Genomic DNA, 25,736 nt, shown 5'->3' with positions numbered 1-25,736 from the left:
TCAGTCTGTTGCCGTGAGACTTTTTGTCAGTGGAAACCCTTGGCTCTGGTCCCATACCTTTTCAGTTTCAGAGATGGCGATGACTTGTTTCACTGGGTATTCTCTCCGAAATTACAGGTTCCTTTTTCAATGTGCAGTCCACAGTCTTAGAAGATAACATCGAAAAGACCTCCGCATCATAGTATATTTTTGCTTTCCCTAGGACAGGATCAAATCATTCCTAAATATGTTTGTCTAGCCAATATTTCTGGCTGTGATTTCCCAAATATAAATGGGAATATATGCTTGTGGTCTTAGCAAATGCACAGGCAGTTCAACATTTTGCAGACTTATTGTGTGTGCGTTACGCAGATGGCCTGCACATGGGCAGAGGACATAGCTGGGGTTTGTGGACATCCCTCAGTTCCGGCAGGCAGCATTTTTGGCTGGCATCCTAATTCGGTGCTTCACTGCCCATACCATTAAAAAGCTTTCCTCCCATCTGTAGAATTAATTACAGAAAACATACTTGGGTGTGTTTATCAGCCTTTAAACTTTTCCATTATAAATCACGTTATGAGATAAAAGAGTTTAAAAATCATTGACCAAATACACCACGTGTGTGAACTTGTTGGTATCGGTGATGTTGCACAAGGAATTTATTTAGTTCGTTGGGTCAAATTCTGCACTCGTTTACATCTATTTATGTATTAACGTTACTCAGGACTCTCTTTGGTAAAAGCAAAGTATGATTTGGCCCCATAAAATCTATTTCTATTTTCACAGCTTGAAAATAGAAGTTCCCACAGGAGGCTATCACACTACAGGGGAAAAAATGGTTTGGCTATGATAAATAGCAAAACCCCGGGTTTGGAAATGTGTTTTCCAGTTATTTCATTCTGGCATTAACCACACTCCTGGTTTTGTGTGGAAATTTCCCCCCCTTAAAGCAGTTACAGATGGCCACAGTGTGATTTTTACGTACACATTCAGCGAGCCAAAATCTTGACAGTTGAGCATTATGCATGTGACTGAAACTCTTAATTAGCTTATGTGGCATCCAGTTTGTTAGCATCCTTCAAAAGCATGACTCAGGGTTCCTCCCTGGTTTCTTGCTGGCGTTGGTGGGATCTGGTGTCTGTATGCTCTCGCAGGTATAATTACGGTATGTGTTAGAATTACAGTGTGTCAAATCCATCTTCCATTCTCGTATTCCTGCCAGAACTGCCAAAGTTTGCAAATACGCGCCTGAGCTACATACGGTAGGTGTGAGGAAACTTCACTCGCAGAGATGAGTTTTTACGCTCCGCTATTCTTTCGAACCTGCCCCACCCTTGTAAGCTTCACGTTTTAGAGCCTAATATTTGAATCCTTCAACAGCTTCTGCAGCTGCTGGTTCGGTTCTCAGCTGGCGTAGGTTGAGGTAGCTGAAGGTAGTGAGGCTGCACTGATTTACAGTAGCTGCAGATCTCACGCTGAATCTCTAACCTTGGAGGTGAGCAATTTTTTCACAAATCGTAAGCCGCTACTTAAAAAGTAGCTTTTTCAATGTTAAATTGTGAACATTGTGTAGGTTTTCCGTGCTTAAAGAATTTTCGTGATTGTGGACTATCAGCTAACAATGTCAGAACAGTAGAATCATAGAAACACTTTAAATATTGAGATGATGTTTCAGTTTCTTTAGTGAAAGCTGTTAATTTGTTTTCCCCTAAATTAACACCTTTAGAATCTCTTCAGGATTTTAGTTCCGTGCAATTTTTCTTATTAAAATCTCTCTGGTAAATAAGTAACCGGCAGTAAGGATTCGTTAAGGTATTAGGCAAATATTGGACTCCTGGATTGTGGAAGTGTTTTATTACGTTTCCTTTTCTTCGGTGTGACAGTTGTCACTCTCAAGTGCCTTCAGTGTGTTCACTGTGACAAGGAGCACTCTTGCTCCACCTGCACCCAGCAGCCCGGAAGGATCTAGCAAAAGGTGGGATTGCGGTTACTTAACTGCAGATGTAATACACGGAATACTTGCTGCTCTGGCAGTTCTTCAGCTTTAATGAGCCAGGGGCATGGAGACACCAGTACGGTTTGACCAGCAGAAAGCCATCTAGCCCTTCCCTGAGTGCATAAATAAAACATACCTGTTTTTAAGAAGGGGTTATCATGTTTTCAATGGACATCTAAATTGCTCTTGTGGTGGCAAGAGCTTTACATAAATGGAATATTGTGTGTAAATTGGAGGGATAAAAATACTTACCTGTTTTGTATTGCGGATACCTGGTTTCATGCCTTTGATTTTGTCCTGGGTGTATTATTTAGGCTGGGATATGCTGCTGAACTGACGAGGAGCAGTTCTAGAAGTAGGGCATATGATACCCAGGGAGCAGTGATGCCGGGGAGGAGCGGTTGTAGGCAGGAGGACTCCGTAAAGCCCTTCTGACTCCAAACCAGAGCCGCCGGAGGGGAGGAGGTGACGATGCCGTGTCCCCGAGCCTCCCGGGAGGCAGTGCTCAGCACCACTGGCCCGGAGTGAGCTACTTCCAGCACAGACCTGGTTCTTTTTCCTTTTACACTATGAACATCCCCGACCCTGCCTTGGTAAGTGGCCCTGTGCCCTGCTGTGCTGAGCAGCGGTTTGCTCGGTGTCAGAGCCTGCGCTGGAATTAGTTAATAAGCTCCAGCAGAGCCTGGGTTTGCTCAGCATCACATTGCAGAGCCCAGTGGCACGGCGGAAATCACTCACTGAATGTTTTAGTCCTCTCTTTTAGTCTGGAGAAGGAAGCAGTGCTGAGTCCAAGAAATATCATAGTATCAGGAATACTGTAATAATTATTAAATCTTATCTTTTTTTCCTTCTTTTTTTTTTCTCTGACAGCAGTTTAATAGGATTTGTAAAGTAAGTGGTGGCTGCCAGAAATTAGGTCTGGTTTCTCCCTAATAACTTCAGATTTTTGACATGGCATGTTGGTGTGGACCTTACTCCCTCTAACTGCTGGAGGCAAAAATCTGATAGACGAGAGTTAATTATTCTCTACAGTTACAAAGAAATGAAATAGTGGTGCTTCTCTCGTTAATTAAGTTAAGACATGATGCATTTATACTTATCCTTGGGATCCTCGTCCAAAGGTTTACTCCATTATTTTGCATCTGGCAACAATTTGTGCTGGCATCAATTCTTCTTCTCGCTGGCAGTGGAACAGAGAAGTAAATTAAGGAAGCAAGATTGGCCAAATGATTCACAGAACAGCACTTAGTGTCAAGAACATTTTACTTTTGTTAAGCAATGTTTTTGCATACTACAGTTGAATCCAAGGTTCATTAATTTGGATAGCTCTTACATTATCCAGTCCAGCCAGCGTGTGTGACCCTTGGGGATATACAAAGGGCACTGGAATGTCTTAATTAAATCTTGCAAGTGTCAATGAGCAGGAATGGAAATATCTGGGGATGTTTTCCTGTGCGCACAACAGCTGATACTTATTGTTCCCAGCCATCCTTTTTTTTCCATTTCATTTGGCACTTTGTAGCTGGTTCACCAAAAATATAGTCGATGCTCCACAAACTTGTTTTCTGAAGGAAAGCTAAGCCCCAGTGAGTTGGTGTCATGCTCCTGGAGGACACAGAACAGATTTAATGCGTAGGAAGATTCAGTAGAGGTCTCTAACCTGGATCTGCAAAAGCATACGTTTCTTTACATGGTGAGATGTAGCGGTTGGGATTTGACATCTTGCTATGATTTCTGTTGTTTAAAATTATCATGGTTTTCATTGGATACTAACTTCTTGGACGGTATTGATGTAAAGAATTCTTCAAAATGCTTCCTTGAAATAAGGAGTCAGTCTCTTTGTTGAAGTGAGGAGTCACGTCCTTGATGTGTGAGCAAGACGGTAAAGTCCCAGTCAGGCTCAGGGGTAGTGGCTCTCAGCCAGGGACGGCCTCTCTGGGGCTGCCCCAGGAGCTTGCCGAGAGGCTGGAGAAGGCAGCCTTGCAGCCAGGGCGATGGAGGGGTGGGTGGGAGCGGAGGGCTGGCTCCGGTGGGGTGCTGTACGCTTCCAGCTTTCTCAAGTGAGACTTAGCTACAGAAGAGGGGGGGAAAAAAAAAACGGTGGATGCTGAACTAGACGGTGATCTGTTCTAGCGTGAAACCCCAACAACGGCGAACTGTGAGCAGTCACGCTGCACCTCTGAGGTCAGCGGGGACTGTCTGCGCCGTGTAAGATTAAACAAGGTCTTAAGTCTTTGCAGGGCTGGGACTGCACGTGCAAGCAAAGTGAAATGGCCTATGCTCCTGCAAATGTACAGCTCGGAAGAGCTGCCTTGTGTGAAGCTCTGCAGGAAACCCTTGAATTTGTGTAAGAATTCATGCCATAACCTTGTGAAAAGATTACATGACAATTTCAGATGTTCAAATATATATATATGGGGGAGTGTTTATAAACATGTCATTTTTCTTTCTTTATAGACCAGTGTTTAAAGATAATCAGGGAAATGTTGACAGAGACTCCCGATTCTCACCTTTATTCAGGCAAGAAAGTAATAAGATTTCCATGGAAGATTTGATTAAACTAATAGCAGAATACAGAAGGTAAGGAACAGTTTTTAATTTGGTTTGAGAAGGAATAAAAGCTTTGTAAAGCTGTGCAAAATAGTTTTCACAGCTTTTTTTCTTCATTTAACACAGTGTGCCAAAGTGGCCATATTAAATTAGTGTTTTTCACATTAGCCTATTACCTGCCAAAGAGTGCTTTAGGTTGGACTTTCCAGGAAAACGGAAATGTCATTTGGCACATTAATAAATGTTGTTATAACCTAAAGATAGTGATTCCTTAAATTAGCTTCCATCAGGGGAGATGCAGGTGAAGTAACCAAGAGAACATTATCTCAGGGGAAAAAAAGAAAAAAAAAAAAGGAGAAAGAAAAATGAAATTGTTTAATCGTTTCCCCACTCCTTGCTTTTGTTTGTTTGCGTCTCCATGACAAACTGCAGAGTGGACATTGGAACGAAAAAACTTCTCTAAATGTTTGTGCGTAAATTAGCGAGTAGCAGTTTGGGTGGATAGTCTTCCACACAGGTGTAAATCAGGTTAATTCTAGAGCAGAGTCTTTGTTTATACTGGATAAGTGACATGAGAATTGAACCATGAATTTCTTCCTGTCTCTTCTACTCTAAATGTGCCTAGAAATGAATTAATCTAATTAACTTCTCCTGTTCCATTTATATAATATCACATCATAGAAGGATTTAATGTCAACTACAGGGATGGGATCAGGCCCTTAATCTCTTGTGCCGCCTTACTGTTACTGGTTTGAAAACTTTACTGAAATTCTCACCACTCTTATTAGAGTCGCCTCTGCTGGGTTTGTCTGTCTAAAGCATCTCCTAGATAAAAGGAATTTAGCATCACAGTTTTGGCACTTCCAAATTGCTTGGGCACAAGGAATATGTCTTCGTCCCTTTTCAGCATGGCACTTGCAGAAGCCATGATGCTGTGAACTCCTCTCGTCCCAGTGGTCATTGAATTCCTTTTAGAGAACATCTGAATCAGATTTTAGAAAGAAAAAGTGGGTAAGCTAATTCTCATAAGGTTTGGTTCATCAGTTTCTTCCTCTTCTACAAAATATGCTATAAATTGCTTGCAAAGAGGAGGCAGGAATGAGGCCAAGAAAGGAAAAAAAAAAAAAACCACAAAAAAACCAGACAAAAAACCCAAAACAAACCATGTTTCTACCCTGCTGTTGCACTTGATTTGAGTTTAATAGCCAATAGGTGTATGTTAAATGTGCTTAATATATATTTGTATCTTAAATCAGGGTCTGTTTTTCATTTTAGATTAATTCCTATGATGGGTCTCACCTCCCTTGTTCTAATTTTCTAAAATGTTTTCATTTCTGTCATTGCAGAGCAGAGAAGATTAGCAAAATACAGACTATACCTGGCTGTTTGGAGATTGCAGTTGATTGTGTTCCTTTGGAACATCCAAGTACGATTCCACTTTATAATTAATTATTATAATTAAATAGGACATTGTCATAGGCTTTCCAGCCATAATTGCTGCCTTGAGACAGTTCTGGTAGAAGTGTCCATTGTTGTATAGAAAAATGTATGCGGGGGAGTGTTTTTGATTTGTTTTCATTGAATTACACCGGTCTTTGTTACGTCCTGTACCTGGCCAGATATGCCCCAGCAGTACGGAACACAACATGCTGAATCCACACGTGATGAAAGTCCAAGGACCACTCTTTGGTTTCTAAGGGATTAGGCCAAAGAGCTGAGTGGACGTCTGTAGCTTGAGGTTAATAGCCTTGCACTGTTGATGGGCTGTGACGCTCATATCCTCTGTGAACTAGCACGTATGGGGCATGCAGCAGGTCTCAAGAATGCAGACTAGATGGAGGACTTCATTCAGAGGCCATTCTGGCATCAGTGCAGCAACTGCTAAGACGGATGCCTCTAACTGGATCCTTTTATCTCTTTTTAAAGTTTCTGTTTCAAGGGCCACAGTTCTGTGACCCACTGTTGCAAAAAGCTCAGGACCATTGAATTCCTCTGAAGTCTATCATCACACGTCTTTATACCATCTTCATATGGTATTGGATAAAAAAATAGTTTCAGTAACATTTCAAAAGCAATTTTTATTTTTGAAATTAAAAGAAACTGATAGCTCGGAGTAGGCAAAATGCTCCAAAGCAGCTTGGGCCTTGTACTGTTACCTGACTCGGTGTGCACTGTGGCCAACTGAATGTCTGGCTTTAAAGGGTATGTGCTAGTAAAGTGCCTGGTTCCTGTGGAAAGTCAATGAAAATTCCCTCACTTTGCCTTGCGCAGAAGGCAAAGCCGGGGACTGGGAGAATGAAGAGCCGCCCACTGTGGGAGAACATCAGGTTCGAGACCATCTAAGGCACCTGAAGGTGCGCAAGTCCATGGGACCCGATGAGATCCATCCGCGGGTCCTGAAGGAACTGGCGGATGAAGTTGCGAAGCCGCTATCTATCGTATCTGAGAAGTCGTGGCAGTCCAGGGAAGTTCCCACTGACTGGAAAAGGGGAAACATCACCCCCATTTTTAAAAAGGGAAAAAAGGAAGACCCGGGGAACTACAGGCCAGTCAGTCTCACCTCTGTGCCTGGCAAGATCATGGAACAGATCTTCCTGGAAGCTATGCTAAGGCACATGGAGGACAGGGAGGTGATTCAAGACAGCCAGCATGGCTTCACCAAGGGCGAGTCCCGCCTGACCAACCTAGTGGCCTTCTCTGATGGAGTGACTACATCAGCGGACACGGGAAGGGCTACAGACGTCCTCTATCTGGACCTCTGTAAGGCCTTGGACACGGTCCCCCACAACATCCTTCTCCCTAAACTGGAGAGGTATGGATTTGATGGGTGGACTGTCCGGTGGGTGAGGAATTGGTTAGATGGTCACATCCAGAGGGTAGTGGTCAATGGCTCAATGTCCAGATGGAGATTGGTGACGAGTGGTGTCCCGCAGGGGTCCGTATTGGGACCGGTACTGTTTAATATCTTCATCAATGACATAAACAGTGGGATCGAGTGCACCCTCAGCAAGTTTGCAGATGACACCAAGCTGAGTGGTGTGGCCGACACACCAGAGGGACGGGATGCCATCCAGAGGGACCTGGACAAGCTCGAGAAGTGGGCCTGTGTGAACCTCAGGAGGTTTAAGGCCAAGTGCAAGGTCCCATGCCTGGATCGGGCAACCCTCGGTATCCATACAGGCTGGGGCATGAAAGGATTGAGAGCAGCCCTGCTGAGAAGGACTTGGGGGTACTGGTGGATGAAAAGCTGGACATGAGCCAGCAATGTGCGCTCGCAGCCCAGAAGGCCAACCCTATCCTGGGCTGCATCCCAAGAAGCGTGGCCAGCAGGTCGAGGGAGGGGATTCTGCCCCTCTGCTCTGCTCTGGTGAGACCCCACCTGGAGCACTGCCTCCAGCTCTGGAGCCCTCAGCATAAGAAAGACACGGACCTGTTGGAGCAGGTCCAGAGGAGGGCCACGAAAATGATGAGGGGGATGGAACACCTCTGCTATGAAGAAAGGCTGAGAGAGTTGGGGTTGTTCAGCCTAGAGAAGAGAAGGCTTCGGGGAGACCTTATTGCAGCCTATCAGTACTTAAAGGGGGCTTATAAAAAAGGTGGCAGCAAACTTTTTAGCAGGGCCTGTTGCAACAGGACAAGGGGGAATGGCTTTAAACTGAAGGGGGGTAGATTTAGACTAGATGTAAGGAAGAAATTTTTTATGCTGAGGGTGGTGAAGCACTGGCCCAGGTTGCCCAGAGAGGTGGTGGATGCCCCATCCCTGGAAACCTTCAAGGTCAGGTTGGACGGGGCTCTGAGCAACCTGATCTAGTTGAAGATGTCCCTGCCCACGGCAGGGCGGTTGGACTAGATGGCCTTTAGAGGTCCCTTCCAACCCAAACTATTCTATGATTCTATGATTCTAAAGAGTAACGGCTTAAACATTTCTTTGGCTTGGGGAAAATTTGTCTTACTCTGAATAAGGCTGTAAAATATAATTTAAAAACTGTATCAGAAAACTTCCATGCTGTAGGTAGGATTCATTAAAATCTCCATGAAAACTCTCCTTGACTTCAGCCAGCTCTGAAGGAAGCCTTGTAATAGCAGTAAGCAGTTCTGTTATAACACCTCCTTCCCACCCAAAGTAAGTCATGCTAGGCTAGTGCTAAAATCCTTTATTGCCAAGAAAAGCCATTGAAAAGGAAGTTGGCCAAAGATCTTGTCAAGAATTTGCCGGTACGATTGCGTCTCTAGGGACCAACACCACCCTGCTTCACATGAGCATCAATTTGCATTACACAACAGAAGTAGATCTTTGTTTTTATAAGACTTTATTTACTATAGCTGCAACAAGAGCTGGAGCCAGTGGTGTATCACGGGATGTTGTCTGACAGTGTTTGACCTGAAACAAAACTTCTGCCTTTTCTGCTGCATGGGGGGAAGCCAAACTCACGTAGCTCTAGCATAGGGGAAGGGAGAAAAAGCTTCCTGAAGCTCCCACCCGTGCTGCGTGGTCCCTGCTTGTTGTCCTTTGCGCTGGAAGGTCGGGGCCCCGAAGCTGGCAATAGCAGCAGGTACTGTTGCTGCTACATCTCCTGCTTTCCCCTCTGAAATACCCATTAAAACCCCGAACTGTGAGGCTCTGTTCTTGTGGAGGGCAGTCACGGAGAGTAGCTTGTAGCCAAGAGCCATGCAGCTGGCAGCAAACTGGGCCGTTGCCTCCGTGCGCATGTCTGTGCAATGGAAGTGAGGCACAGAGAGACCAGACCTTCACAACTGGCTGCAGGAGCCTTCATTTTTCCAGCTGGCTTCTTCCTCTTATCACTGCCTCTTCTCGCAGTCTGCAGGCTATCGCTGCTCTCCTATCTGAGCTATTGGTATTTTAAAACTTCATTTATTACTTACTCCCCTTTCTGCGTTCAGTTCAATGCTATTTCTATTTCCCTGTGGATTTTCTACGGGCTACTGGAATTGCAGTGTGCAGAGGGCACAGAAAGACCTCTGCAGAGAGGCCGTGGCACTGCATTCTGCTCCTTGGGTCGGTCCCCGGATTTCTCTAATGAAAAACAAGGTTAATGATGTTCAAAAATGGACACAATCAGAATGCTTATAAAGCAAGTTTGAGGGGCAGCTGGCCAAATTATAAGACACAACGCATCCTCATATATTAAGATGGGTTGCCTGAGATTTGCCCAAACAGAAAGCTGCCTGTCTTAGCTTCGTAGGCCAAGAGCAGTGAGCAGAGTCTCCCAAGTACTGGGAATGTTAGTGGCAGAAGAGCAAACCTTCAAAAGTTTGTATGTGACCCTGAGTATCTCCACTGACCAACAGAGGAATATGCGTGATCATCTACAGGGAACTATTGCTGGCGCTGGGAAGAATAAACCTTCTCAAGGCTTCTTTACAGCAGGCAGTGGTCGCTTCTGGCTGACAAATGCAAGTGATTTAATTTAGCTGTTCCCTTTTAATGCTGCTAATTTTGATTGGGAAGGACAAAAGTTTTCATACATGGATCTTTCCAGCTTGGTTCAGGAGCTACATCTGTTGGCCGGGTGTACAAGTCAATCAGACGCATTCATATTTTGGTGGGCAGCAGGCTGGGAAGAAAGTTTTCAGCGTCTATTTGAAAGAAAGCAAAGAGAAACCTGCACTATCCTGAAGCTGGCAATTCCCTCTTGTGCTAATTTAGAAGGAAGTAAAATTGGGCATAGCGTATACGAGGGATCACCAGCTTCTTTCAGCTTCCTCACCACAAATCGGTAGGCTTTTCCTGTGGATTATTCTAGGGTTTGAGGAATGAATTTGTAGGCAGGACCTTCAGATTGCTTTTCCCAGAAATAGCTCGGGACATCCCTAAGTTGGTGACCCTTCTCAGCTGCTTTTGTGCAAACAGCCCTTGAGTTCTCCATGCTGAATTTAAAATGTCTCACTGATTTAATGGCACAGGCAGAGTATACTCTATCCGTTCTTAATCTCTCCCTGCCTGGGTGACAGAGTGCTTATTTTCATCTTCTGTTTCTTGATCAGATTTCAGTTATCCCAGTTGCATCATATATTTAATCTAGTTCTGCACTACTTGTTTCTTCATTTCATTTACGATGTTATTAGATAATAGAAAAACTTAAATGAGATATTGAGCTGTAAAATTAATTAGAAACAGCATCACTTCAGTATATTCTGTTGAAACTGTCCGTGTACCAATGGTGCTGTTATGCCATCAAATGCTGTGTGTGTCAAAAGAGGTTTTCAGTGCTGTACTGTTCAATTTAAGTGAGGTAAACCATTTAAGGATGATATATTGTAATTGTTCTGAGGTAACATGGATGCAATTTAAGGCAGGATTTGACCTGTTGCATCTCAGCATTACTTACTCTTTGCAAGTTAAGGCAGGATTTTACTTGTTCCATCTCAATATTACTTATTCTTAGTAGTAAGACCGTAAAAACAAACATTATATGTGACGGCTTTCTTTTCTGTTCTTTTGAAGACTGTGTAACTTCGTCTTTTATTCCAATCAAGCCATTTAATGACATAAAGGAGCATCAACCTACAGTGGAGGTTGAGGAGTTTGTACAGGAATCAACAAAATATTCTCGACCTTACAGAGTATACAAGAACCAAATATACATATACCCAAAACACCTCAAGTATGATAGCCAAAAATACTTCAACAAGGTACAGTATGCGACCAATTCAGGCCAACATTGGGTAGCAGCGTACTGCGTGAGCTCTCGCTGAAATGAAGGGAGTACTCAGCATAAAGGAGGGGGAAATGGTGATGCGAGTCCCTGACTTGGCTTTTGATCTTTTTCAATTTTTGCAATCATAAAACATTGGTACAGTTTTAATGAAATGCATCTGTGGATTAATTTTAAGTTGTATCAGTGATTCAAAGAGAGAGAATGTGGTAATAGCTCTTTCACAGTTTTCGGAAGGGCTGTATTTTAATGAAAGGATGTGGGCAGGTAAAATTAATCTGGATACTATTTGTAGTTCTTAAATGAAACTTGAGTACTACTTGCGTTTTCATGGTGACTGAAAATTAATTAAGGACAAGACACAGGTAAGTGCTGGTCACTTTATAATCTGCTTCTACATAGTCAATTTGAGGCCTGGCTTGCGTTTTGCCAGTTCTTCCTGGAAATATTATTTCTAGTGATACCACTGTGACTTAAAGGCATTTTCAACGTTGATACACCATCTGCATGTTTCTCCTAGATTTTGAAAAGAGCTTATTTCAGCCCTTATAGTTTGCCTGTGTTTTTATGGGTACCCCATTTCTGATCTAAGCTTTAATATGTTCCTGTCTTTTCAGGCACGGAATATAACAGTGTGCATTGAATTTAAAAGCTCTGATGAAGAAGGAGCGAAGCCACTGAAGGTGAGCCACAACAAGAGTGTATTCAGAGAACAGTGTTTCTGAGGACACTACTTATAAAGCCCAGGAATCGGGGCTATACTAACCCAGAACAATTAAAGAGTGAATGTTGTCATGCATCCTTCTACATTTGCACTGTGGTTCTGTTTGATCCCAGCTGCTCGTGACGATTCCAGCTCACAGTGCCGTTTTGCAGTGCTGGCTTTGTGACTGGTGGAGGGGAAAGACAATATTACAAAACTTAACCATTTTTTACAGTGCAACTTGCTTATTCTAAAATTTACCATTTACCCTACATTTCTCACTGAGCTCAGGACACTTGATTGAAAAGAGTGAGGCACAAAATTAGAAGAACCTTAGACTTAATTCTTAACTTTGCTTGGTCAACTCTTGTTGACCAAGAGCTATTGCGTAGTATTGTTGTACTGTAGTTTCCCCCCCAGTAAATACAGTTGCTATCACTCAGTAATCAAGAGCCTCCAGACTGTACTCTGCCAGCAAGGAGATTGTTAACTGGTGTAGCTTTTGTAACGTTGAAAAGTCAGGAAAGGCATTGTATTGTGTATTGAACTGCATAAAAGTGAAACAGCTTTTGTAAAGCTTTTTGCAGAAGACTCTGAAATTGATAACAGTGAGGAAGTCGTCTAAGGAGTCTGCATTGCTTAGTAGTGGGTAGGGTAATTTTCACAGAATCAATGGACTTTTACTGGAAGTGTGTATAAAAAATAGCAGGTTTGAGCACTTAAAATATTTCTTTTAATATTTGATCAAAGTAATTATAAATCTTTCATGATACTGTTTTTGATGTACATGCATATTAGATATACCAAGACTAGTATCCTCAGCAGAATTTCACAATGTAATTGAAGCATGTTACTTTTATCAGTGTATTTATGGGAAGCCAGGTGGACCGTTATTTACAACGGCAGCCTACACCGCTGTGCTACATCATTCCCAGAATCCTGATTTCTATGATGAGGTCAGTCTGCTTTTTCTTTCATTAAATGTCTGCCAATCCCACATGTTTGCCAATGAGACAGAAAAATATGTGTAGAGAATACTTCTGTTACAATTGCTTGTGTATCTGGATGGGCCCGTGTTATGTAGATTTACACACAGTCTCAGGTTTGGGGTTTTTTTTCTTAAATCAACTCAGTGAATCCTTCCTTTTGTAAGATGTTCTGAGTACAGTTAAGATGCTGTAGAATTAATTAGGAACAGTCTAGCTCTCTAAAATGCATGTCTGGATTACATTAAGGGTCCAGCTGCATCTCTGAATTTAATGGGAACAGTAAACGTTACGATGAAGGGTGGAGCCAAAGGTCAGAACAAATCCCCCTCTGAGATACAAGATCTGCGTTGGGGCATTTTTGTTGATGTGGTGGTCTGAACGGAATGTACGGTGACGCGTAGTGGCTGCAGCCAGTCATTTAGCTGGTGCTTTTGAGGATGCAGGTGTAGAATAGAGTTCATACGTTGGCCTTTGCCAAAGGGTAGTCGCTCATGCATCTTTATGTTTCACCAACACCAAGTACTGATTCCCCAGGCTTTCTGCAGGTGAACTTAATTTCACCCTTTCAGTGACTAGTGTGTTTGACAGCCTGGGACTGTCACGTGTCTGTTCTGGATTTTCCGCTACTGCTTTATGTGTAGTGATAAGGCTGGCAAAGAGCGTTAGTATATAGCCAGCATTTTCCAAACTGTTGGCTCGATCTTGGAAAAACTTCCTTTTTCAGCTAAAATTTACTTTGATAAAATGGCAGGGGCAAGACCAGCAGCTAATGTACAACTACATGTGAAGTATCAATTTTAAGATTCAACGTTTAGGAACTGAGGTGGAACTTAAAGCATTACATCTTCAGAGATCTTGAACCCCCCGCTACTCCTTTGCGAGCAGTGTTTTGGCTTTTAACACATCTGAAAATGTCCTTCATGTGATGCTAGTGAGCCATCTGGTTTGGGCAGATTGCTTTCAACTTGAACAAAGAGCTGAATTCAGATCCTAATAGCTGATTTGGCTGGAAGATGTGTGCACCTGTCCTCAATGTTCCTAGTACAGCAAGCGTAGTCTTTAAAAGAATGTAGTATGTTATCAAAAAGTTGTCTTAATCTCCACATATAAACGCCCATTTCATATCTATGTTTATGGTATTAGATTTTTAACCATAAGCTGATTTAACACTGGAACCATTATCAACAATTTCTAAACCTTACTTTAATCACGGGATTAGCTTGGGTAAACTTCATCATAGCTCCCAAGGGCAAGGGGTCTTTTTTATTAGTTCCTATGGTAACATGTTTTGATTACTTTGTATTTTTATTCCAATAGGTTAATAATACCTCAAACCCAATCTGTAGGGATTCATGGATGGCATGATATGGGATTTAAGACTGAGCAGAAATCGTAAATAAAAGTTTATTTTTGTGTCAGCCTATATTACTTGGTCTTTGCCATGAAATGATGGTGAAGCAGTAGCAGAGATGTCGGTTTTGGTTTTGGTCATCCTGAAAATGAGAGAATGGTGGTGGCTATTTATGGCTGCTAGAGCGCAGGTGATCACTTCTAAGCAGGGTCCATCACTCTTTAGTTCTGTCCTCTTTCATCTTACACTCTTTCATCATAAATGCAAATATTCATCCACAAGACAGAGAGGAAAAAAGCTATTTTAAGTAAAAGTGGTGGATGATCATCCTAAACAATTTCCTTAAGAGAGCATCTATTACCCATGCAGACAAACATTACCCAGTAAAGGCAGGCTGTACTCAGACCTCTGTGTAGAGAGAGATGTCACTCATTTAGACCATCTCTGATGCCTGGTTTAATCGATTTTTAAACTAAAGTGAGGTGTAACATTTTACATTTCAGGTGAAAATTGAACTTCCCACTCAACTCCATAAGAAACACCACATTCTGTTTTCATTTTATCATGTCACCTGTGACATAAATGCAAAAGCTAATGCCAAAAAGAAAGAGGCTCTGGAAACACCAGGTACCTGTAGTAGAATTATTTTCAATTATAAATATAAATGATGTACGTTCAAATAAGGCTTGCAGAATTTCTGGCTGGATATTATTGTCTTCCTTTGAACTTGAGAAGCTTGTTCTTCCAGAGTCATATTGATTTGTTCTCGTGCACAGTGGGATACGCGTGGCTTCCTTTGTTGAAAGATGCCCAGTTAGCTTCCCAAGAGCACAGCGTGCCGGTGGCAAGCAGTCTGCCTCCCAATTACTTGAGCCTTCAAGAACCAGCTAGTGGAAAGGTATTAATTCATACTTTCATACTGTTCAAATGGCGCGGAGCATTTATTTGCAGACGTTTTACACGAGATCAGCTTTGCATTTGCACTTACCTGGAAGCGTAAACGATAAATAGGGTATCTGTTTTAGAATATTCATGTGCATATCATTGAGTATATAAACTAATGTATGTACCACTGGACTGAGAGTCGTATGTTGCTGATTCACAGGGGTATATGGAAAAAGCGTATTTTATAACTGTGTATTCTACGGTATTATACATAACTTCTCCAAAACATGAATGAGTGGTCAAAAAGAACTCTTTTCACAAACTCAGGCCACATGACATGCATTCTCCAGCTGACGTGATCCATGGTCATGACTCATTCTCCAGTTTTGTGGTGTGATACCATATTTTCCCACTGATCCTGTCCAGTTTGGATTATTTCTGCCTCCTCGTGTTTGTTTTACTGTTGTCGTGAGGACAGGGTGCGGCAGCGAGCTGGTCCCTTCAATGATAACGCTCGTGGGCTGGTGCCGAAAAGTGGGTTTATATTGCAGTAATTCTGTGGTTGTGAAAGCACAGTAGCCAGCACGGTTCATGCACGTGCATGTGCAAAGCTATGCAGTGAAAATTTGATGCGGACTTGAATAAGTAGGGAATAAGTGGGAAACTTCTTGTTGTTGTTTTTGTTTTAATAGCAGATCGGCGGTGATGTAAAATGGGTAGATAGTGGGAAACCACTTTTCAAAGTCTCTACTTTTGTTGTATCAACAATAAATACTCAGGTAAGCCAAATTTCCTCTTAGCTCTGTTACCTGCTTACAAGCAAAAAGTGTCAAGGAATGTTTGAAGGATGTCTTAAAATCTTGTAGGAATTTGTTTCTCTAACATTTAAAGGTTTTTTGAGTGTAGAAGGGCAAGATGACAATGATGGAATACACACTTTAAGGAAAAATATGAATTATTTAAGATTATACCAACAGAAAAATCGTGGAATATCAGTTTAAACAGCAAGAAAATAAATTGTAAACACCAGGAATAAAAAAAAAATCTGGCCATTGTAATCCCTTAGATTGTGAGGAAAAAATCAGTCGCTCACAACATTGAAAAAAGAGTGGTCAAAGCACCTAGAAATAAGTTACAATTGGCAAGCTGTGCTGGCCAATGGGTTGGGCTAAATAAGTTGATCTGTCTTTGCGTGTCTTATGTCTAAGGCGGTAGGGACCAAGTGTGTCCTTTGGTATCACAGGTGGTTGCTGTAACCGATTTATGGAGCTGAATTCTAATCCTTTCTATAACATACATTAATGTGAATGTTTATCATTTTAGGATCCATACCTGAATAACTTTTTCCATCAGTGCCAAGAAAGGGAAAAGGATCTGTCCCAGCCTCCTACCTCAAACTTCATCAATTCTTGTAAGGTAAAGTAACCTGCAGCACGAAGTGTGCTATAAAATTGTATTTAGGGCTTTCTCTCAACTGATCCATCACTGCACAATTCTAAACATGGCGTAGACTTACCAGGAGGCAATGGGTCTGTGACAACTCCAGTTAGACTACTTGATCATAGAATCATTCAGGTTGGAAAAGACCTCTAAGATCATCGAGTCCAACCGCCAACCCAACACCACCATGCCCTCTAAACATGATGTGACAGATGCGTTACTGGTCACAGAGCTGTCTCTCATCCCTTCTCATTTAGAGCATGGCTGCATCTGCCCCATCAACTTTGATAATCCAGCCTATGACAAGCCTCAAATCCTGTTAAAGGATGGTGTAATGTTGCTCTAGGAACGTCCGGGAAAAGGAGCAGTAGCCTGTAGAGCTGCAGTATTCCCGCTAGTCCGTTCTTGCCTTAGATACTTGGTATGCTTACCTCCTGCCTGGCTCTTCTTACTTTCACTCTAAAGACCTGGATGCTCTGCAAAGGGCTGTTTAGGGTATTTTGCATGTGTAAATCAAGGGTGCTTGTTGCCTGTCAAGTTCTGAAATCGGAAGGAACATACCCTTTCCGCAGAGATGAAATGAATAAGCAAGAACTGCATTAAATGTGACTGTATTCAGTAGAGGTCAAAAGCTGTGAGAAGGGAGGAGTATAACAAGGAAATTAGAAGAGCAGCAGGTAAATGTAGGGCCATGATTCTTTACCTGTTCGTGAATGGTGAAATTCAGTTCTGGCTTTGCAATCTGCTTACTGAACTTTAACGGGAAGATAAGCAAGAAGGCTGAAGGGTAGCTGTGACGCTCTTCCGCAGTACTAGCTCTAAAACATCGTACATATAACTTTCATTTATTATTTTTCCTTTTAGCAGTCTGTAAAATCTAATAAGTGTTTTGGGGTTTAGATGTTACTGTCATGTAGGTGCTTTCCCCCTTTCCTTCGTTGTTAATGTTTTCCTGTTTGAGTGTACCTTAATCAGATGTTATAAAGCTGCTTGGGAAGCAATTTTTGCTTTAATAAGCAAACAATAAGTTCCACTAAATCATGGCAGTTCTCTGGGCAAGTCCCTGAAGGTGGCTACTACTTTTGTTGATAGACGCAGGTAGACCTGGAAGGAGTTGCTTTGTTTTTAAATAATGTCTTGATTTAAAGAAATTATTGAGGGATGTTTTAAAAAATCAAAGCATCAGTGTTATTTAGAGGTTATACCTCTACAGAATGAAGTCCTTAACTATTATTTTTTGGGAAGCCATTGAGCATATTGGACAAAGTTTGGGAATCTGTAAAAGCTTCACAACCTTCTAGACAGTAAGTCAGTTACCTGAACTACCAGAACTGACTCGTCTTTATTTGCTGTTTGTAGTTCACCTTTTAAAAAGATTTCAGTAATTTTTTTAGAAAATAGAGACAAAGTTGTATGCCACAAGGGATCAACTGTACGATATAACCAGGGAATAAGTAATTTTCCCCAGAGTATTTTGCTTTTATTTGTAAAACACTAATACCTTTGAAGAAATTCTGGAATGATTTGGAGATGGCTGAAATGAAAAACTAGGAGGAATTCAAAGGCGGGTTGGTTTTTTTTAATTAAAAGCTTAATATCCTCCTTGATCAGAGAAGATAATATAATGTCAGTCCAGTCAGGTTAGAGTGTTAATACTACTTTTTACCAATGTGCTTTTAACATAAGTATTTTAGCCACAACAAGTTCTGTTTATCAGATCTCTGCATAAAAAGAATGAGTTTTCCAAAAAATATTAGGAAATGCATGTCTTGAAAATAGTAATTAAGTTCTTTCATTGCTCTTACATATGTATCCTTAGTGAAATATGAAAATTGATTTGGTTTCTCCCCCCCCCCCCCCCGAAGTCAGGGTAGAGCAAAATACTGGAATTCTGAAATTTGGACAATACCTACGGTTCTGTTGATGGTCGTATTTAAAACAGACTCCACGGGGAACCGATCCTCTACTTAGTCATCCTGTTTTCCTACTGCTATTATACCGGTGGCTGCACTGCATTTTACCTGCTGAAGCAGGAAAGCAAGTAATCAGCTTTCATTGCTTGTATTGGAAATCTCTCATTTTCTTTCTTACATCCGTTACAGAATTTGCTGAGGATCGAGAAGATCCATGTAATTATGAATTTTCTTCCTGTAGTCCTCAATCAACTCTTCCGGGTTTTGGTGCAAAACAGTGATGATGAAGTCGCAACAGCTGTGACCAGGTATCGGCATCTTTTCTGTATGAGGAAAAGAATTCACTCTAGAGTGCAAATGTAGATGTTAGTCTAATTATAGCTGCTCTTACAAAGGCTATGACATTTAGACTTCAGTAGGTGAGAGTGCCTGCTTCCCCCTTAACACAGGGCTCTGCAAATAACGCATGGAAGAGCGTGGTATCATGTGGCTGACTCTGATACCAGCCAGGAGATCATTGACCATGGTGGACGTGTCTCTGTACCCTGAGGCAATCGTAGGTAAAGGTCTCATTCTTCAGGAGCTAAGTGCTTCCTAACAAAGCTGAATATCAGTTTTGGTTTATGTTTGGGTCTGAGGATGTGGAGCTCAGCATAGGAAGAGCTTAGTATCTTGCAGCATCCAATGCAGAGACAACCAACCAGGTCACACTGTTTTAATTAGAGTATATCGGCAATAACTGAAGAGCAATGGAAGCATTTTCCAGTGAGCAGGCAAACAGCTGGAATGATTTGCCGAGTCTCTCACCCCTCACATAATGAAATTGTCTTTATTGATGCTGTTAATCAGGGCAGCAGGGAAAAAAAAATACCGGAGAGATTATAATTGGTCTCTGCAGGAGGGCAGAAAGTTGCATTGCATTTTTTTTTTTGGCCATAGTGGGTGTTTTTGTTGTACTTCTGCCAGTAGCTAAACATGGGGACTACAATACAACTAGTAGGAAAAAAATGACAGCTGTCCTCACCTGTTAGACTAATCTGCTGTCGGTATATTTTCATTCTTTCCACGGATTGTCCTTCAGAATTAGTTCCTGAAGAAAGATTAATTGGGAAAACTTAAAGGAGCAAGGAAGCGGAATTCCTCATCTTAGCCTTGGAAAGCGAGAGTTTCAGTATCCTTTATCAAAGGATCATGGCACCTTGCAGGGCAAAGTCCAGTTTTACCACACCTAGGCACTAGGATTAGAAGAACCTTTCCTTGTAAACGTGTGATTTCATCACCGCATACTGTTTTCAAAGGCGGAGAGGCAGTCGGACCTTTGTTCGGGACCCCTTTATGGCCAACAAATCAACTGATGTTAAGGCTAGATAGAGAGAATGAAGAATTATGTCCCAGGCTAGAATTTCAGTATCCGTTAACTGACTGGAAAAGAAATGCTATAGAAGAAGCAGGTGTTTAAAAAATAGTTTTAACGATTAGATGGAACAATGGAAGGATGTTAATTTTTTCATGCTTCAGATTTTGACTCTACACCCACCTGGCCAAAAAAAGAAAAGAAGGATTCTCGGTGGTTTTCTTGTATGTGTGGTAGCTTTTGTGCCGGTAGAGTTGATGTCAATGGGCATATGCACGTCTGCTGTGCGTGCCATTCATCGATGTGTCCTATATATACACACGTGGTATTTTGTTCTGAATAGCTTGAAGCATCTTGTGTCGAACATGTTAAAAGCAACAACAACAGAATGAGAGCACAGATTGGCTTATGTGTTGGGGAGAACACTACTCCTTTTATACTCTCCCATGGTTATTTACTTGTCTGGGGGCCCAGTCACGTCGTCATTTCTCCGTCTCATCTTTGCCAGAACTCGTTTCAATTTCAAACCAGAATAAAGGCTGAAGGATCGGAATGGACGCAACTAATTTTGTCATAGCTTTTGTGTTTTGCTACAAGTTTTACTTCTCCTACTAACGGCAAGAAATGAGATATATGAAAAATACTGACTTAAAAGACTTACAAAGCTTTTGAATCCAATAATAAGAATTGGCAGAAAACACTCAAATCACCAAGCCAGTCAAAATGACTACTTGTATGTGGACCACAGTCAGGCATATTAATAATCCATTTTAGTCATGCTGTTATTATGCATACCCCTGAATTTGAGATACGGTTCACTAATTTTTGACATTTGAGAATCATTAACTGTTTCCTCCCCATTTAACATAAAAACAAGATTATAAAATTGCAGAGTCTTTTCTATATTAAGTATCCTGAAAAAGTGAGATCCCAATAATCAAGAGGAAAGCTGAAGAAGACTTCTTGCTCAGCCTTGTGTTTTCTGAAACAGGATGATCTCAAACAAAGATGGCCCAGGTACAAATTGAAGAGAAAACTGTGCTGAAACGCTTGGTCTCAAGTAGTGCCATCTCTGCTGTTTAGTAGAAGCTCAGGTTGTGCGCGTGGGTGCCGGCGCGTGACCCTGGCAATTTTCTTACACATTGCTGATCACCAGGCGGATCTGCAGAAGCTCGAAGCATCTGTGGTTGCACCAAGTGTCCAGCCTCTCCCTGCTGCGCAGTAACGAGAGGGTGCGGTGCTCGGCCTTTTGCTCCCGAGCGCTTGGGCACTCAGGCGGGGGCCGAGTCCAAGGTTATGGGCAAACAGTGCGGGAGAGGGGCATGCTCGGGCTCGAGCCTAGGCTTGTGTTTGTCTTTGATTAACAGTGCCGTCGTAAGCACAGTGTCAGAGCTTTACAGAATTACCAAGATCTGAGAGAACCTGACAAGTAGCATTCCCAGAGAAAGAGGCTCTGCCTCTCTGTTTCATTAACATACTCTAGTTTTTCTTATTCCTAATCATCCAAGGTCTGTATAAGCTTTAGTTAGTTAATAGTTTTCTTTTGTTGTAATGGCAGTACAGTTACAATCGTTAAAGCTGGGTGCATTTTGTTAGATGAACGCCTATGTAACAGCCCAATCCATGCAAGTGGAGGGCCCAAGGAATGACTGTTTTTTTTCCCAGTGGGACAGTTTCTGCACATGCTATTCGTCATTTGGATCACATCCCTCATGGGCTGTTTTAAATGATGTTACAATGACAGAACAATGTGATGCATCAGATAGACTTTCTCTGCCTTATGACACAAAACAGCTCAATTTTTTTTTTCTTTTTTTAATCTTGCAGGGTTCTTACGAACATTGTTGCTAAGTGCCATGAAGAACAACTAGACAACTGCATCAATTCTTACGTGACGGTACGATTGCTGTTATGCTGTTACCTATTTTATGTGGGTTTTTTTCCTGTTTACTCTTAGTTGTGCTTGTCTGTAGCTTTCTCTCTGCATTTGCATCATAGCTTTCTGCCACTAGTAGGCTGGGTGACTGGTTAGGAAACTAGATTTGGAAGAGGCTGAGTCAATTCTCCTCCTCTGCCATAAGTTTCTTGTGTCACCTTGAACAAATTACCCTGCCCCTCTCTCACTCCACGGAGCGTCCTTCTCCACCAAACTCGGCTGCATCCTGGCTCACAGCCTTGCTCCGCTGAGGAGGACAAAGGGCTGCTCATGTTTCCTCTGCATGGTGCAGCTTTCTTTCCATAGGACACCAAGTTGAGCAAGCACAGGAGGAGGAAGGTGCAGCGCGCTCTTAAAGGGTACTGGGCTGTGGGAGGGACAATTCCCCGTGGTCGGCTGATGACCAGAGCTTGCATTTTAGAAGCAAGAACTCGTGCAAATGCACTTCCACTGAGCTTCTAGGAGCGTAGGCGTAGCGTCAGTCTTTGTGAAATGGTGTTAAACTGAGAATTTCCCACCTTGCAGGGTTTGAGAGGAGGGAAGGGGGGGAGATAAATACATGAAAGGTCATGAAACTTCAGCTAGATAGACACTAGTGAGAGTCATTTAATGTAGCTTGCTCGCAGTTTGCAGCATTCCTCTTGGCTGTGATGAGATTTATCACTTTAAAATATCTGGCCGTTTGTATTATACATATACAGGGTTGCCCTCATCGTAGTTGAAAAGGATCCACAAGTGGTAATTTTTACGGAAGAGGTACTTCTGGGTGCTCTTCATGGTTGCAAGATGGCTGCATGTTTCTTAGGAAGCTATAGCTTTTTAACTAAGCTTTTGATTATTTTCTTAAGTCATGATTTAGTTTCAAGGTCCTGTGTCTGTGTGTGTGCTATTGTACATAAATTCTTTTCTCGTCTGTGGAGTTCAGCTTCTTGTAACTGCTCCCTGTTTACTCAGCTTTTTTCATCCATTATTGTTTTGAAGAAGAAGGTATATATAGAATATATATGGATACGTTTTGTGAATGGAGTTTGGTTCCGGGCAAGCTGTAGTATTACTTAAAAAGCCAAAGGAGTGGCCTTTTTAAAGACGATCTCCTTGTTATCTGTATCAATTGCATATCCATTAAATGCGTATGAATAATGCTACTGGCCAGCAAGTATCTCATCAATAGTGTATTTGGGTAACAGTTTTATAAGCTGAGAATTTTATGAAGAAGCATGTTTTTAAGTAGAAGAACACATTAACATCTGTTACGGGCACGGACAGAAAAATTAATAGACAAATGAACCTCATTTAAGGGTGTTAGACTTTATTCTTCCCCTTCACTTGCCTTTATTTTTTTCTCTCCCTTTTAATTGCAGGAGAGAGGGCTGGAAAATTTTGTTCTAGTCTTACTAGATGAATCAGTAATGAGTAAGTTGTAATATCTTTGAGTGTTACACAAATAAGTTAATAAACGTATTTCAAATAGCAGCACAGAGGAGAACTGCAGGTTGTTAGAAGAATTGAAGTAGGTATTGCCATCACTTTGTCTCTTGGCCTGCTCTGGTTCAGTGGTGACAGAGCTAATGGAGGTCACGATAGCAATGAGAGATCCCCCACAGTCATGGAGAGAAGCTATGAGTGACACATGTCTGTATGGGCTTCTGGCCGTAATGATATTCTGATTCACTGTGCAACAAGTAGTTTTCATAACGTACATCTCATTTGTGGATTTTGAGTAATACATGCGATGTAAGTTGGGGGGGGGGGGCTTGGGTTTTTTTAAATTAACTTGAGGAATAAAGTGAAAGCAAATACATTCCTGATGAACTCTGAAACTTTAGCATGTTCATGGGTAGAATAATGAAAATATGGTAGGAGTTAGGTTACTAAATGGGAAAACTGTTTTAATTTCAGTGTTGACAACTGTTGGTTGATATTTCCATGGTATGGATTTACTTTCGTACTTCACAAAAGTATGTGTTTATAGGTGATGCATCTCAGCATCTTAGTAGTCACGTTTTAGTCTCAAGTACTCTGATTTAAGCACAGAGGAATTCTGCTGAGGTCCAGCAGAACTGTTCAGGCTCCAAAATAAATAACCTATGTAACATTTAAATGTAGTTAATTAAATGGGTATTAACACCTCTTCTACTCAATAACTTTTCAAAATTGCAGTAGACACCTATTGCGGCTAAATATCTCTGAAATAACAGGTGATTATGAGGCCACACCAAAAGTCTATTTAACCTGTTTTCCGATTTCCAGCAGCAGTCAAAAGCCAATAACTGTTAATCTCTTTTCTCCATCTGTAAGGAAATGAATACCTATTTTAGAAATGCTGTTTGGGGAATAAGTAAGTTGAGAAGTGTGAGTCACTCAGATGCAATAATAACGCAAAATTACACTGACTTAAGTAACGGGACTCAGAAGTGTCAAACTGCATGGGGAGAAGGTACGGCATCTGCTCTGGAAACAAGGCTGAATATTAATATGATATTTTCAAGTGATATTCCTTTCCTTTACCTACCTGGTTGAATTGAAAAGGTATTTCATCCCAACTGATGCACTGGCAGAGCTCTTGCTTTAGGGAAGGAGTCATGGGTCCCAGTACCAAATTATTAGCTTAAAATGTTGAATGAAACTCATACTGGATTTATGAGTTCTGAGCAACTTGGTAGATGAATTCCTCTCTTGAGGGCTTGATTTCTAAAAGGGGTATAGTTTTCCCCTTCTGTCAGCTCCAGTGGGTGCTCTACACCTCTCAGGACGAAGAGTTGTTACCAGCTCTGACTAGCTGTTGCCGCTGGAAGAAAGGAGCCAGGTGAAAGGCGGCCCTGACTAGGTGGGTGAAAAACCCTCCGTGCTTCCTCTGCTCGCTCAGTCTTTTTTTCCCCTGGTGCAATGGCTCGAAAGGCAATTTAGAGGTGTCAGCTTCCTCTGCCCTATTGAAAAAATAAATCGTAGCACTGATTTTAAGCAGACGTTCCTCTTGGTTCCCGTTAAGCTGCGATCAACAGGAAGCTGTGTTTAAAACTGGGATTTTTGTAGGGGAGCAGTGCTGTGCCGTTACTGCTTACTCATTCTGTGTGAGTGTATTGTTCAGTCAGGATATTTTGGCAGCAAAGATTGTCAGCTGTTAGTGGTTTATAAATAATTTGTCTTCTCCTATTGAGGTTTTTTAGATTTGTTTCAGTGTGCATTTTGATAATTTTTATTTTTTCCTTTCTTCTTCAGTATGTGTTCAGGACCAAATCATTTGAAGAAAGGACTGTTCATGAGGAGCTGGCCAAGAATATGACTGGTCTTCTGAAGTTAAATGACCAAGTAACAGTGAAACAGGTTTTAAAGGTGAATGATAGCTTGAATTAGCACGTTTGGAGTTTTACTACTGGTTTTCTGCCTGAAACTCACTTGTCGCATCTCTTTCTCCTCTCCTCTTTCCCTGTACGAGCTTTGCACAAATCATACCCTGCAGTGATTCAAACAGAACAGACTTAACCAGACTTGCTACAGTTTCTCGGCATAACGTGTTTCTCAGAATGCCGTGATTTGCATAATAAAAATCCTCCTTTCTGTTACAGCTCAGTCTGAGTCGGAAACCTAATTCTTACACAACATGATGTGAGCAATTACTTTTAGGATACTTGGTTTTAATTTTTATTTTGGAAGATGCAGGGAGAATATTCGTCTGTAAGTAGGACATTTATATCTGATTTCAGCTGCTGCCTTTGGCTGGCAGTGACCAAAATTGAGAACGATTGAGGATTCCTGAGGTTTCTCATATCAGACCAGGCCTAAGAAATTCATACGTGTGCAAGCCCCATCGCTGAGCCTGTCGGTTATGGTATAAGAGCTAGCCGGTCCAGCTCAGGAGTTCCCAGTGGCAAAAACGTGTTCAACTGTTTAGGGTGAACCAGTTCCTGTTTACTGTGCTGAGCCACTGGAATAGCAAAAGTAGGCTGAAAAAAGCAGAAAAGC

The 25,736-nt window shown here is 41.8% G+C and overlaps 1 protein-coding gene across 5 annotated transcripts in view; it reads left to right on the top strand.

The window, feature by feature from the left end:
- DOCK10 (dedicator of cytokinesis 10) overlaps positions 1-25,736 on the top strand; it is a 141,868-nt gene that overhangs the window by 74,045 nt on the left and 42,087 nt on the right. For all 5 annotated transcript variants that reach the window (XM_076340893.1, XM_076340889.1, XM_076340891.1 and 2 more), the window contains 12 exons: positions 4,433-4,555; positions 5,872-5,951; positions 10,992-11,179; positions 11,820-11,885; positions 12,769-12,861; positions 14,749-14,872; positions 15,022-15,143; positions 15,823-15,909; positions 16,454-16,546; positions 18,673-18,791; positions 21,665-21,734; positions 24,993-25,106. In XM_076340893.1, the coding sequence (XP_076197008.1) occupies positions 4,433-4,555; positions 5,872-5,951; positions 10,992-11,179; positions 11,820-11,885; positions 12,769-12,861; positions 14,749-14,872; positions 15,022-15,143; positions 15,823-15,909; positions 16,454-16,546; positions 18,673-18,791; positions 21,665-21,734; positions 24,993-25,106 (1,279 nt within the window). The remainder of the gene's footprint in view (positions 1-4,432; positions 4,556-5,871; positions 5,952-10,991; positions 11,180-11,819; positions 11,886-12,768; positions 12,862-14,748; positions 14,873-15,021; positions 15,144-15,822; positions 15,910-16,453; positions 16,547-18,672; positions 18,792-21,664; positions 21,735-24,992; positions 25,107-25,736) is intronic.

The sequence above is a fragment of the Aptenodytes patagonicus genome, chromosome 6 (assembly GCF_965638725.1).
Source record: "Aptenodytes patagonicus chromosome 6, bAptPat1.pri.cur, whole genome shotgun sequence".
NCBI classification, from domain to species: domain Eukaryota; kingdom Metazoa; phylum Chordata; class Aves; order Sphenisciformes; family Spheniscidae; genus Aptenodytes; species Aptenodytes patagonicus.
This window is presented reverse-complemented; position numbering and strand designations above follow the sequence as displayed.